A 13,137-nucleotide genomic window follows, 5' to 3' on the forward strand; every position below is an offset into this window, starting at 1 on the left:
GCGACCATGGAGGACAAGGAGAAGGAGGCGATGATCCATCATTGTAGGATGGGACATGTATCTTTTGATAAGATGAGTAGAATCTTTCCGGATGTTATGTGTGGGATAGGCAAGGGCAAGTTGACATGTGATGTTTGCGAATATGCCAAACACACACGAGCCTCATATGTGAGTAAGGGGCTTAGGAGCATATCTCCTTTTATGCTTATTCATTCGGATATATGGAAGAGACCAGTTGTATCAATGATTGGAATGAAATACTTTGTGACATTCATCGATTGCTATTCTCGTATGACCTGGATTTATTTGATGCGTCACAAAGATGAGGTGTTTAGCTGTTTTCAGAATTTCCATGCCTTGGTGAAGAATCAGTTTCAGGTGCAGGTGCAGGTGATCAGGACTGACAATGGGATAGAGTATGTGAACAACACATTTGGGGCCTACTTGTCTGATCAAGGTATTCTTCGTCAAACTTCGTGCCCAGACACCCCTCCTCAAAATGGAGTGGCGGAAAGGAAAAATCAGCATATTCTTGAGGTTGCTCGGTCATTGATGTTTACGATGAATGTGCCCAAATTCTTGTGGAGTGAAGCAGTGATGACAGCCACATACCTGATCAACCAGACACCATCAAGAATACTAAGCATGAAGTCTCCGTGTGAGCTAGTATATGGAGAAACTAAGTTTGTTGTTCCCCCAAAATTGTTTGGCAGTACCTGTTTTGTTCATGATCACCGTCCTTCTGTTGGAAAACTTGATCCGCGAGCAGTGAAGTGTATTTTTCTGGGCTATTCTTCTAGTCAGCAGGGATATAAATGTTGGTGTCCCTCAGAGAAACGCAGGTTTGTCAGTATGGATGTAACCTTCAGGGAGTCTAAGCCATTCTATGGTGAGCCAACAGATCTAAGTGTGTTGTTTCAAGAGCTTGACCATTTACACTCTGTGCAGGATGGTCAAGAGGGGGAGAAGGCTGTGTCTCACACTCAGGAGGATTCTGTGGGCACTAACATTGATGATGATGTGCAGGTTCAAGTCCAGCCAATTGTGGGTACAATTCCGGTTGGTACTCTCTGTTGGAAATATGCCCTATAGGCAATAATAAAAGGATTATTATTATATTTCCTTGTTCATGATAATTGTCTTTTATTCATGCTATAATTGTATTATCCGGAAATCGTAATACACGTGTGAATACTTAGACCAAATACGTCCCTAGTAAGCCTCTAGTTGACTAGCTCGTTGGTCAACAGATAGTCATGGTTTCCTGACTATGGACATTAGATGTCGTTGACAACGGGATCACATCATTAGGAGAATGATGTGATGGACAAGACCCAATCCTAAGCATAGCACAAGATCGTGTAGTTCGTTTTGCTAGAGCTTTTCCAATGTCAAGTATCTCTTCCTTAGACCATGAGATCGTGTAACTCCCGGATACCGTAGGAGTGCTTTGGGTGTACCAAACGTCACAACGTAACTGGGTGACTATAAAGGTGCACCACAGGTATCTCCGAAAGTGTCTGTTGGGTTGACACGGATCGAGACTGGGATTTGTCACTCCGTATGACGGAGAGGTATCTCTGGGCCCACTCGGTAATGCATCATCATAATGAGCTCAAAGTGACCAAGTGTTTGGTCACGGGATCATGCATTACGGTACAAGTAAAGTGACTTGCCGGTAACGAGACTGAACGAGGTATTGGGATACCGACGATCGAGTCTCGGGCATGTAACGTACCGATTGACAAAGGGAATTGTATACGGGGTTGATTGAATCCTCGACATCGTGGTTCATCCGATGAGATCATCGAGGAGCATGTGGGAGCCAACATGGGTATCCAGATCCCGCTGTTGGTTATTGACCGGAGAGCCATCTCGGTCATGTCTGCATGTCTCCCGAACCCGTAGGGTCTACACACTTAAGGTTCGGTGACGCTAGGATTATTAGGAAGACTTGTATGTGATTACCGAATGTTGTTCGGAGTCCCGAATGAGATCCCGGATGTCACGAGGAGTTCCAGAATGGTCCGGAGGTGAAGATTTATATATGGGAAGTTGTCATACGGACACCGGAAAGTTTCGGGGGCATATCGGTTTGTACCGGGGCCACCGGAGGGGTTCCGGGGGTCCACCGGGAGGGGCCACCCCTCTCGGAGGGCCTCATGGGCCGCAAGGGGCAGGGAACCAGCCCCTGGAGGGCTGGGCGCCCCCCTTGGGCCCATGCGCCTAGGGTTGGGGGGAACCCTAGTGGGGGCGCCCCCCTTGCTTGGGGGGCAAGCCCCCCTCCCTGGCCGCCGCGCCCCTCTAGATCTCATCTAGAGGGGGGCGGCCCCCTTCCCCCTTCCCCTATAAATAGAGGGGCGAGGGGAGGGTTGAACACCTGATCCAAGGCGCAGCCCCTCCCCTCCCCAACACCTCTCCTCCTCCGTTGAGTGCTTGGCGAAGCCCTGTCGGAGTACTGCCTCTCCACCATCATCACGCCGTCGTGCTGTTGCTGGAGCCTTCTTCCTCAACCTCTCCTTCCCCCTTGCTGGATCAAGAAGGAGGAGACGTCGTCCGCTCCGTACGTGTGTTGAACGCGGAGGTGCTGTCCGTTCAGCACTTGGTCATCGGTGATTTGGATCACAGCGAGTACGACTCCATCATCCCCGTTTCCTTGAACGCTTCCGCACGCGATCTACAAGTGGTATGTAGATGCAATCTCTCTCCCATGACTCGTTGCTTAGATGAACTCATAGATGGATCTTGGTGAAACCGTAGGAAAAATTTTAATTTTCTGCAACGTTCCCCAACACTCTCACTGATGGTGATGTGCAGGTTCAGGTCCAGCCAACAGTGGGTTCCATTCAGATTGGTAATCTCCAGCTCCCTGTTCCAGATCGGTGGCAGAATATTCCCCTAGTGTACTCTCGACGGCAGCCACAATGCCACAAGTGCATAGCTCATCTGACACACGTCTGGTCTATTCACGGCGGCAACCACTTGTGCAGGAGGAGCAGCAAGTGCAGGGGGAGCAAAAAGGCAGTGGTGCAAGCTCATCTGACACGGTGGAACTGCCTATTGCGTTGCGAAAGGGGACACGTGAAGCGGCACAAAAGGCTTTACCACCGAAGTTTTTTGATGATCATGACATTGGAAATTGTGTGTCTTATGAGGCTTTGTCTCCTTCCTATAGAGTGTTTGTTGCCTCTCTTCAAACTGTGTCAATCCCAAAGGATTGGAAGGCTGCAAAGCAAGATCCGAAGTGGCGTGAAGCGATGATAGAAGAGTTGGAAGCACGAGGAAAAACAAGACGTGGGTGCTAACCACATTGCCGACAGGAAAGAAAGCAGTGAGTTGTAAGTGGATCTATACAGTGAAGCAGAATCCTGAGGGGAAGGTGGAACGGTATAAGGCCAGATTGGTCGCCAGAGGATATAGTCAAACTTATGGAATGGACTATGACGAGACGTTTGCTCCAGTGGCAAAGATGAACACAGTAAGGATATTGGTTTCCTGTGCTGCAAACTTTGGGTGGAAGTTGCATCAATTAGATGTCAAGAATGCCTTCTTGCATGGTGAGTTGAGGGAAGAAGTGTACATGGAGATACCACCAGGTTTTGGTACTTCACAGACCACGGGGAAGGTATGCAGGCTGAAGAAATCCTTGTATGGACTGAAGCAATCGCCGAGGGCTTGGTTTGATAGGTTCAGATGTGCTGTCCGTGCTATGGGGTATGGTCAATGTAATGGTGACCACACGGTGTTCTACAAACACTCACTCTCTGATCGGAAGATCACCATCCTTGCAGTTTATGTGGATGACATTATCATCACTGGAGATGATAAGGAGGAAATAGAGAGATTGAAGGGGTGTCTAAGCAAGGAGTTTGAGGTAAAGGATTTGGGCAACCTAAAATACTTCCTTGGCATTGAAGTGGCTCGGACAGAGAAGGGAATATCTTTGTGCCAACGGAAATACACCTTGGATCTCTTGAGTGACATGGGCATGATGGGATGTCGTGCAACCCCTACGCCGATTGAACAAAATCATCGAGTGACAGCTCAATCAGGTGAGCTGGTGAATAAGGAAGATTATCAGAAATTAGTTGGGAGGTTATTGTACTTGTGTCATACCAGGCCTGACATTACGTATGCCGTGGGTGTGGTGAGCAGATACATGCATGAACCAAGGAGTGGGCATCTTGATATTGTGCACAGAATTCTGAGATACTTGAAGGGGACTCCGGGTAAAGGGTTGTGGTTTGCGAAGAGTGGACATCTTGAGGTGGATGGCTATAGTGACTCTGATTGGGCCAGTTGTCAAGATGATAGAAGATCAACTTCTGGCTACTGTGTGTTTGTGGGAGGAAATTTGGTGTCATGGAGAAGCAAGAAACAGACAGTTGTGTCTAGATCAACAGCAGAAGCTGAGTACAGAGCATTATCTCAAGGGTTGTGTGAGATGCTCTGGGTGAAGTACCTACTGAGCGAGTTGAAACTTCTGAGGAAGGGCCCCTTGAAGGTGTGGTGTGACAATCAGTCAGCTATAGCCATTGTTAATAACCCAGTTCAACATGATAGGACAAAGCATGTGGAAATTGATCGCTTCTTCATTAAGGAGAAACTTGATGTTGGGATCATCAGCCTTGGTCATGTCAGTTCTGGGCAGCAGTTTGCAGATTGCTTGACAAAGGGACTAGGAACAAAGGACTGTAACTTGGCATGTGACAAGATGGGAATGATAGATATCTACCACCCATCTTGAGGGGGAGTGTTGAACCGGTATGGGCCCAAGCCCATCATATGTATCACTTAGGGCCCAAGCCCATGAGGATAAGCTGACCTAGAAGGGGCATCCAGTCCTCCCGTTTCCAGTGAGAGCCGCCACACACACTCACACTCACGCTGCAGGTACTCCTCTCTCCCTGAATCAACACATAATATGAACATTGGAACCATGATTCAGAGTTGTTCATATCTTTAGATGGCCAGAGCATAGTGAGGTGTTCTTGAGTTGTATCACCAAGGATTGTTTTGCTTGGGGTTAAGGATGACGATAAGAAACGAGAGCGACTCGTGGCATTGTAGGGAAGTGATGCATTTGCAAAAGATACAGCTGTGAGAAACAATTTCATCTCATTGTGCTATATATTAGTAGGCTTGCTACATTTGCAATGTACTCCCTCCGTCCCAAAATTCTTGTCTTAGATTTGTCTAAATACAGATGTATCTAGTTACGTTTTAGTGTTAGATACATCCATATCTAGACAAATCTAAGACAAGAATTTTGGGACGGAGGGAGTATGTAACAATGAATATATATCTTCCTCCATTTGATTGTAGAAACTAAAGTACTTTTTTTTTTGCTTTCTAGGAATTATGTGATTTGAGATTTCAAGTAGTTTAATTATAAAAACCCTACCCACATTGATTCTAGCCTAGTTTGGTCTTAGGCTTTGTTTCTTTTATTCAAAAGAATCTCATAGAATTTGGGAGAAGGATCTGAATCCTAAGGTTTTCTTTTGTGTGGATCTCATTTGACTCACATGATCCGGATTTTGGGAAAAATTTCTAAGGATTTCTTGCACTATAGTCCGAGGAAAATTTGAATCTAATTTTTTGATAGAATTCCTTCGTTTTTCCTGTGACGCGTGAAAAATCCTTTTTGCGAATTCCTATAGTTTTTCAAAGCCTATAGGACTTCAAAAGTGCAAGATATTCTAATTCTTTTTTCCATTCAATAGTATAATAATACCCCCTCTGTTGACAAATATAAGATGTTTTGGATTTTTCAATATGAAGTTATGGACTACATACAGACTAACATGAGTGAACAAACACACTAAAATATGTCTATATACATTCGATTCATGAAAAAAGTTAGAAAATCTTATACTACCTCCTCCGTGCCAAAATATATGATGTTTCAGTAGGCTAGTTTATAGCCTACCAAAATGTTTTATATTTTGGTATACGGAGGTAGTATTTGTGAATAGAGGAATATATATGTTTAAAAATTCTAGCGAATCAAATAGACGCTATGTTTGTTGCCGCAGGGTAACCTAGTTGCAGAGTTGCAGTCCGTTTGTGGTTTTACCATCACAAGCAGATCCAACGGCCTATATTTCAGCATCTATGTTTATTTCTCTCTTTCGTCGCTTTTCTCCACTCCTCTCTCGCCCCCCTCTACTGCCCGAAATCCAGCAGCGACCGCCGGCGCATCTCACCCCGGGCCGAGGCCGGCGAACTCCGAAGGGAATCGGAGATGCAGCAGGTAGGAAAGAGGCGAACCCTAGATCTACCCGTGGTCAGAGATTTCTGTCGACGTTCCATCTGTTCTTCTTGCGCGTGCTTCCGATCTGATGGGATTCTTGCGGTGTTGGGCGGATTGATCCTGCAGGGCGATGGCACGGAGGCGCAGGTGACGTGGGATGACCAGCAGAACATCAACCGGTTCGGCCGCCTCAACAACCGCCTCCACGAGCTCGCCGACGAGATCAGGCTCGCCAAGGTTTCTTTCCCTTTTGAAGCCCTTCTGTTCCTCGGATGCTCTTGTTATTATGAATTGTTCAATTCCATTGGGAGAAAACACTTACGAGTTTAGGTCTTTTGCCCTTTGCAAGAGGCGCTGGGGTCCAGGGCTATGGTATTTGGGGGGGGGGGGGGGGGGGGGGGTCTCAAGGTTCTTGGGGTTATGGGGACAGAGTTAATAATATGATTCCAAGGACTCGCAAATGCATGCTTTGCGGTCTGCTGTTTGTAACTTTGAATCGCTGCATCTGAATTGCTCCTTCTTTATGTGTCTTCGAGATTATTTCCTTCGTTGTAGTGTGGCATCACAATCTGGTTTAGTCATTTGATGGGCTTTCATGGCTACGATAGTTCCGGTGATGAAATTTGCTAAGGCCAGATTTATATGTTTGTAGATTATCAGTTATGCAACTCACGAATACTAACATTAAAAACCGAGGATAGTACTATTGAGTTCTTGTTTGCAACTCTAGGGAGATTTTGGGAAGCTAGGGTGATTCTGTCTATGTATACTACAAAAGAAGTCCTACCTGTCTCTTCTTATTTTTTTTACCATTGCCAATTCCCTTGGTTTAGCTTCATATGTTTATTTATTTTTTAATATGAACGAACTCCTACCACATTCAAGAAACTGAATATTGTGGATTTGGAGCCTAAATATTTTGTTTCTGTCTGATACACCTCTCGTCAATAGTTGGTTGAACAGAGTCCCAAATCAAGGGTTCGTTTTTTTAGCAGTTCAGATTACAGTTGTGGAAGCTTCACATAGTTTTAATCAATGACCTAGTAGGTATCAAGAGATCCTCTAATCCAATGAGAATTTTTATTTCATCATTCCTTTTGGGTCTGTGAAGTTTCCAGTGACATCATGGCCTGAAATGTGTTACTATGCTCCTCTATGATTTTACTAATGCTCATCCTCTAGATAAATAGGTGAAAGTGTTAGAAAATAATATTGATCAATGCCTTGGGTCTATCTAAACCTACCTTCAGAGATGCTATCTAAAAAATTGACACGAGTGGTAGACTTCGAAAAGCCATTGGAAAGACCATTCTATTTGTTAGATATCTAGCCGTCAAGGCATATGAATATCCAGTTATCTGATGGCCTTATGAATTACTTTTATGCATGACATATGTTTTTTCCTTTATCTCAAATTGAGCCGCAGTCAAGTGTTTTGCATGTGCAAATGAGCAATGAAACATTCCCTAATGAGGATATTTACTCATTTGACAAACCAAAACAATGTGACTGCAAAGTTGACATTTTTGGCTGTGAGCCTCTGACAATGGCATGTTTGTTTATAGATCTGACATGCCATTGAGACATCCAGTGGCATTTTTTAGAACTTATAAAACTTTGCAATGCCATGTTTCCAATTTTTTGATCTTCTGCTACCAAATTTGGCTGCCACTATTTCTGTACAGTGCAGTAGGCTCATTTCTGATAGAACCATAGATGCTACATTTGCAACTGAAACCAAAATGTTGCTTAAAACACCACACCCTAAATTCCTTTTCCCTTATGTACCAGGAAGCAAACGAAAACCTCGAGGATGCTGGGAATGAACTCATCTTGTCTGATGAAGACGTGGTGCGATTCCAAATCGGGGAAGTGTTTGCCCACATGCCAGTGGACGATGTGGAAGCTAGGCTAGAGCAGATGAAAGAGGACGCAGCTAAGAAGTTGGAGAAGCTCGAGGAAGAGAAGGAATCCATCCTTGCCCAGATGGCCGAACTGAAGAAGATCCTCTATGGGAAATTTGGAGATGCCATCAACCTGGAGGAAGATTGATGTCAAGAACTGGAGCTGCCTTTTTAAGTGTCGAGTCATATGACACCTGTTCTTGTTCAGGTGTTTCATTCGCCTCGTTGCATTGTTTCTTGTGATGCTGGCTAGTGTAAAATGGGAGTTTTAAGTTCTAGAGGATTGTTCCCCGTTATGCATTGGCATGGTTGATCTCGGTTGGACTCAAATAGGTTGAGGCTCATTGTCCAGCAGAAGCCATGGGTAGTTTATGCAAATGGTCAATTTGGATACCAATGAGGGGACCTTTACAATGTTTTAAGCTAGTGAGAATGGTTTGAACCTGCATGATTGTATGAGATTAAGTCATTAGGCTTTACATGAAATTTTCTTCAGAGCCCTGCAGTATGAATAACGGCTGAATGTGGTTTTAACCCATTTGGATATTCCTGATAATGTGCATGACATGCTTCATGTATGGATGCCTAAGTTTAGGAAAACAGAGAAACACCTACTGATGTTTGGTGTCTCGGGTGTTTTTCTCGACAATTTGGAAGTTCGACAGAATAGTGCGTGTTTTGAAAACAAGCAAGTGGATGATCCTTGTGTGGTCATTAACATGATAAATCATTGGTTTACATCTTGGTTTATCAGAAAAAGTAGATAAACCCAGATGTTCTGACGCGGGGAACAAAAATGTTCAAACTAATAGCAAATGAATTGCTTTGTTTTGTGTATGGCTGACACTAGGCAAATTGCAGCCGACTGATGGCAACCCTGAAGATGAAAGATGAAATGATCCCTCAGGCTGCTGGAAAGAAGTCCTTAATAAATTACTCTCTCCGTCCCATAATATAAATGCTTTTTTGACACTGAGTATTATGTTTCTTGAAATAGTATCTTTTTTTTGTCATATATGGTAGAAGTCTTGAGGTCGTGTGCAAAGTCCTTGATTGTTTTTTTTTTTGTGCTGCTCCCAGCATAGGGGCTCGTTTAGACTTCATGCTACAAAAATTGGAGGGGGAGCTTTCTTTTTTCTATAGAAAAGTCGGACGCTATTTGAGCAACTTGAACTTGATCGGAAAACAGAGCAAACAGAGGAGCTTACAACACCCAAAGCAGAGGGAACATCACAAACATCGACTTTATTATTGGGCAAATGAAGGGAATTTTTCTGTACACGACGACGCACCGCATGCCGATCGGACCCGTCGTGCACACACGCATTATTGCCTTATTATTGTGGTCATGGCAAAGCATATGCACCAGCAGAACACCCACACTAGCTAGTATCCGGTGCAAGCAAGCAAGCAAGCAGGGATGGAGCTCCTCAGATGGAGATGCTGTTGGGGATGCCCCTGGCCGTGAGCCCCTCGGCCTGGCCCGTGTGGTCGGAGGTGTTGGGGTAGAGCAGCATGTAGGGGAACTTGGCCGGCCCGGTGCGGTTCTTGAGCCGCGGGTCCCCGTTCATGGCCACCACCTGCTTCTCGATGCCCTCCAGCCTCGCCCCGAACCGCCTGAACGCCTCCTGCGCCTTGGCGTCCGACGTCCACGCCGGCGTGTCGTGCTGCCCCAGGTACACCTCGTCGGAGGAGTGCTTGGACAGGATCTCCATCAGCGAGATGCCCACCAGCGCCTGGAACTGGTTGGTGATGGTGAGGATAAAGGCCTTCTCCGGGTCGCGCTCCAGCAGGGCGTACTCCTCGCTGCCCGGCGCCGGCATCGGCCGCCGGCTCGCCGACGGCTTGTTGGGGTGGTACCCCGAGTAGGGGTACTGCCCGAAGTTGACGGCCGCGTGGAGCGCCGACCCGGTCCAGATGATGGTGGCGCAGGCCTTGATCAGCTCCGCCACCGTCTGCATCTTGGGCCACCACGCCGCGTCCTTGAGGTCGCCGTGCCCGACCTCCCGCACCTCCTTCCACCACGCCTGCAGCTCCACGTCGCCCTGCAGCACGCCGTCGTCCGGGTAGTAGATGGTCAGGTACTCTGTCACCCACTGCTCGATGGCGTGCCACACCGCCAGCCCGTCCGCCGCGTACGGGTAGTCCTCGATCAGGAGCCGCACCTTGTGCGGGCTCGATGGGTCCTCCACTGCCATGCCCCTGCATCATCAAGATCGATTAATCATTGCTGCCACGTACGGTCCACGTCATTTGTCATTGATTGATCCATGGATTTGTCTGTTTTGTCAGTATTAATTTTACCCACCTCTTGATCAGATCGTCGGGCAGAGCTTGTTCGGTGAAGTTCCAGTTCTTGTAGACCATGGAGGACATGGGCATGGCGTGCTTGCGCGGGAACACGGTCATCTCGATGACGCCGCCGGCGTTGATGAGCAGACCCCGCGCCCGCGCGTTGATGTTCATGGTGTCGCGGTAGTGCGGGTGCAGGAGCTTGTACACCGGGTGGGTCACGCTCAGCTGCCTGTTGGTGGCGATGACGAAGGGCTCCATCACAGCGTGCGTGTTGAGCCAGTGGCTGATCAGCTGGTGCCAGCCGTAGTCGTTCACGGAGGCGTAGGCCTTGGCGAGCTGCCATATCCAGCCCTCCACGCCGGCGTGCTGCGGCGTGTACACCGTGCTCTTCGCGGTGGTCAGGTCGCCCTGGATCAGGGGCGAGCTCAGCTCGATGGCGACCGGCGCGAGCGTGCCGTCCCCTCGCAGGAAGAGCAGGGTCCGGGTCGCGTACACGAAGCTGCCGTCGAGGTTGTTGATGTCGACCAGGAACGGCATCAGGTTGTCGTGCTGGTCCACGATGTAGAGCCTGTTGCCGGCGAGCGCCTGCTCCACGGTGAGGCCCTCGAGGCTCTTGCCGATGTGCGCCTCCGTGATGGTGCTGGTGTGGTCGCCGTACTTGCTCGGATCAAGTGTACTCTTGGGAGGGAACTCCTGCACGCAGTCAAATAATGGTACGACCAGTGAGTGTAGTTTTTTTTTTTTGAGGGTAGTGAGTGTAGTTTTGAATGCTTGAATTTGCTCAATGGTCGGTAGACGGAGTGGGTGTCTGACCGTGAGGCGTTTGATCATCATGGGGTTGACGCCGGCGAGCATCTCCCTGGCGAACTCCTCGTCGGTCATCCATGCCTTCTCGTCCGCCTTGATGATCTGCGGCTTGGGGAGCTTGAGGAGGAAGTCGCCGCCCATGGGGATGAGGTCCTTGACGAGCTGGAGCGGGAAGCGCTTGCGCACCTCCTCGAGGGCCGGGATGTTGGGCAGCTTGATGCCGCCCTCGTAGAGCTTGAGGATGTCGGCGAAGGAGTCGAACTCGCCGGGGGAGAGGTCGACGTAGGTGCGGATGGCTGGTATGATCCCGTCCACCAGCGCCTTGAGCGTGTAGCCCAGGAAGTCGGACTGCTTGAGGTGGCCGAAGAGCTCGTCGCGCGGCACGTAGACGTTCCCCACCAGCGGCAGCAGCCGGCTCTCGTGGTCGGGCTCTGCGCCAGCCATACATACATGCGGATCGTCAGACCAAGTGCACAGACGTTGATTACGGGGAGATTAGATCGGAAGGAAGGGGACGCACTGGTGGCCGAGGGCTTCCGGCCGGTGCGGCAGCGGCGCGGGTAGGGGAGGTCCTTGGAGCCGCCGAGGACGTCGCGGGTGTCGCCGAGGTCGTTGTAGACGTCGTAGCGGTAGACGCGGTCGTGGTCCTCGTACGGCCCCTGCTGGTCGTCGCCCCTCAGGTTCCGGAGCTCGTCGTCCCGGTACGGCTTCAGCGCCGCCGGCATCTGGTGCGGCAGGTACGCCTGCGTCACGTTCCAATCAACGGGCACCGATCAGCAAACAAAATCCACTGGACCACACTAGTACATCGATGATTGATCTCGCGTAGTACGCACGTCGTTGGCGAAGAAGACGCGGTTGTAGCGGTACTTGGCCTGCGGGTAGACCCATGAGTTGGCGACGAAGACGACGGTGCCGCGGCCGGGCACGTTGTCGAGGGTGATGGTCTTGAGGAAGAACTCGGCGGCGTGGTTGTTCTTGACGATGATGGCGCCGGGCACCCCCAGCTTGTCCACCGACCAGTCGAAGGTGACCGCGAACTTGTTCTCGCCCGTGGTGATGAAGGGCAGGTTCGTCGGCAGCAGCCACTGCTCCAGGTTCGCCTCCGCGCCCACCTTCCCGCGGCCCCCGTTGTCTGCATCACGACGTGCATGGTTAAGTTAAAAATTACTAAATGCGTGCGTCATGTCACATTATGACACACTCTTGAGTACTAGCCCGTTCGTTTCTGCTTCATTCTTAAGATTTTTTTTACTGTTGATGATGACGTTCCTGTGCTTTTTACTCATTGCGTTCGTGTGATCCACCCTTTTTACGGAGTACGAACGAACTACATATTGCACCGTGGGAAGATCAGTGGATGGATCGAGTGGTGAGTGCTCACTGTGGTCGACGTGGGTGGAGCTGATGAGCTGGCAGGTGACGCCGCGGCCGAGGAGCTCGGTGACGCCGTCCATGACGGTGGCGCCGAAGTCGTTGAAGTCGAGCGCGTTCTTGCGCATCAGGACGACGGAGCCCTTGAGGTGAGGGCCGCGGAGGCCCCCCGTGAGGTCGCTCACGATGCCGCCGACTCCGAACATCTTCGGTCGATCTACGGGGGCACTCTGGGGCTGACTGTGGCACGCTTGCTTAGCTCGCTGTGGTGCTGGTGTGTGAGAGCTCCAAGGGCAACCGGGAGGCTATTTATAGATGCTGCGCGAGATAGAGGGTGTGACTGAGCACTGCGGGCGTTGGACTCCGGCCGGGGTCTACAGTGGCCGTTCGATTTGATAATTCAGGGGATCAAGATAAGATCTCAGTGTGTATCTGCTGCGTGCATCGGGATGGGCGTGGGCTGATTATTGCGGAATCAAGACGGGATGGGTGTATAACAGG

At 49.2% G+C, this 13,137-nt stretch overlaps 2 protein-coding genes across 2 annotated transcripts; one reads left to right on the plus strand and one right to left on the minus strand.

Moving 5' to 3' along the window:
• Positions 1-6,092: 6,092 nt before the first annotated feature.
• LOC123113248 (probable prefoldin subunit 4) lies at positions 6,093-8,655 on the plus strand. Its single transcript, XM_044534444.1, has 3 exons — positions 6,093-6,256; positions 6,383-6,493; positions 8,048-8,655. Exons 1-3 carry the CDS (start codon positions 6,248-6,250, stop codon positions 8,306-8,308), a joined length of 381 nt encoding a protein of 126 aa, XP_044390379.1. The 5' UTR covers positions 6,093-6,247; the 3' UTR covers positions 8,309-8,655.
• Positions 8,656-9,390: 735 nt separating this feature from the next.
• On the minus strand, positions 9,391-12,927 carry LOC100313966 (lipoxygenase 2). The gene is made up of 6 exons (XM_044534445.1): positions 12,647-12,927; positions 12,099-12,397; positions 11,783-12,005; positions 11,269-11,693; positions 10,469-11,148; positions 9,391-10,362 (listed from the first exon to the last, which is right to left on the minus strand). The coding sequence occupies exons 1-6, from the start codon at positions 12,840-12,842 to the stop codon at positions 9,591-9,593; spliced, it is 2,595 nt and encodes an 864-aa protein (XP_044390380.1). The 5' UTR covers positions 12,843-12,927; the 3' UTR covers positions 9,391-9,590.
• Positions 12,928-13,137: the final 210 nt, after the last annotated feature.

The sequence above is a fragment of the Triticum aestivum genome, chromosome 5B (genome assembly GCF_018294505.1).
Source record: "Triticum aestivum cultivar Chinese Spring chromosome 5B, IWGSC CS RefSeq v2.1, whole genome shotgun sequence".
Classification (NCBI taxonomy): Eukaryota; Viridiplantae; Streptophyta; class Magnoliopsida; order Poales; family Poaceae; genus Triticum; species Triticum aestivum.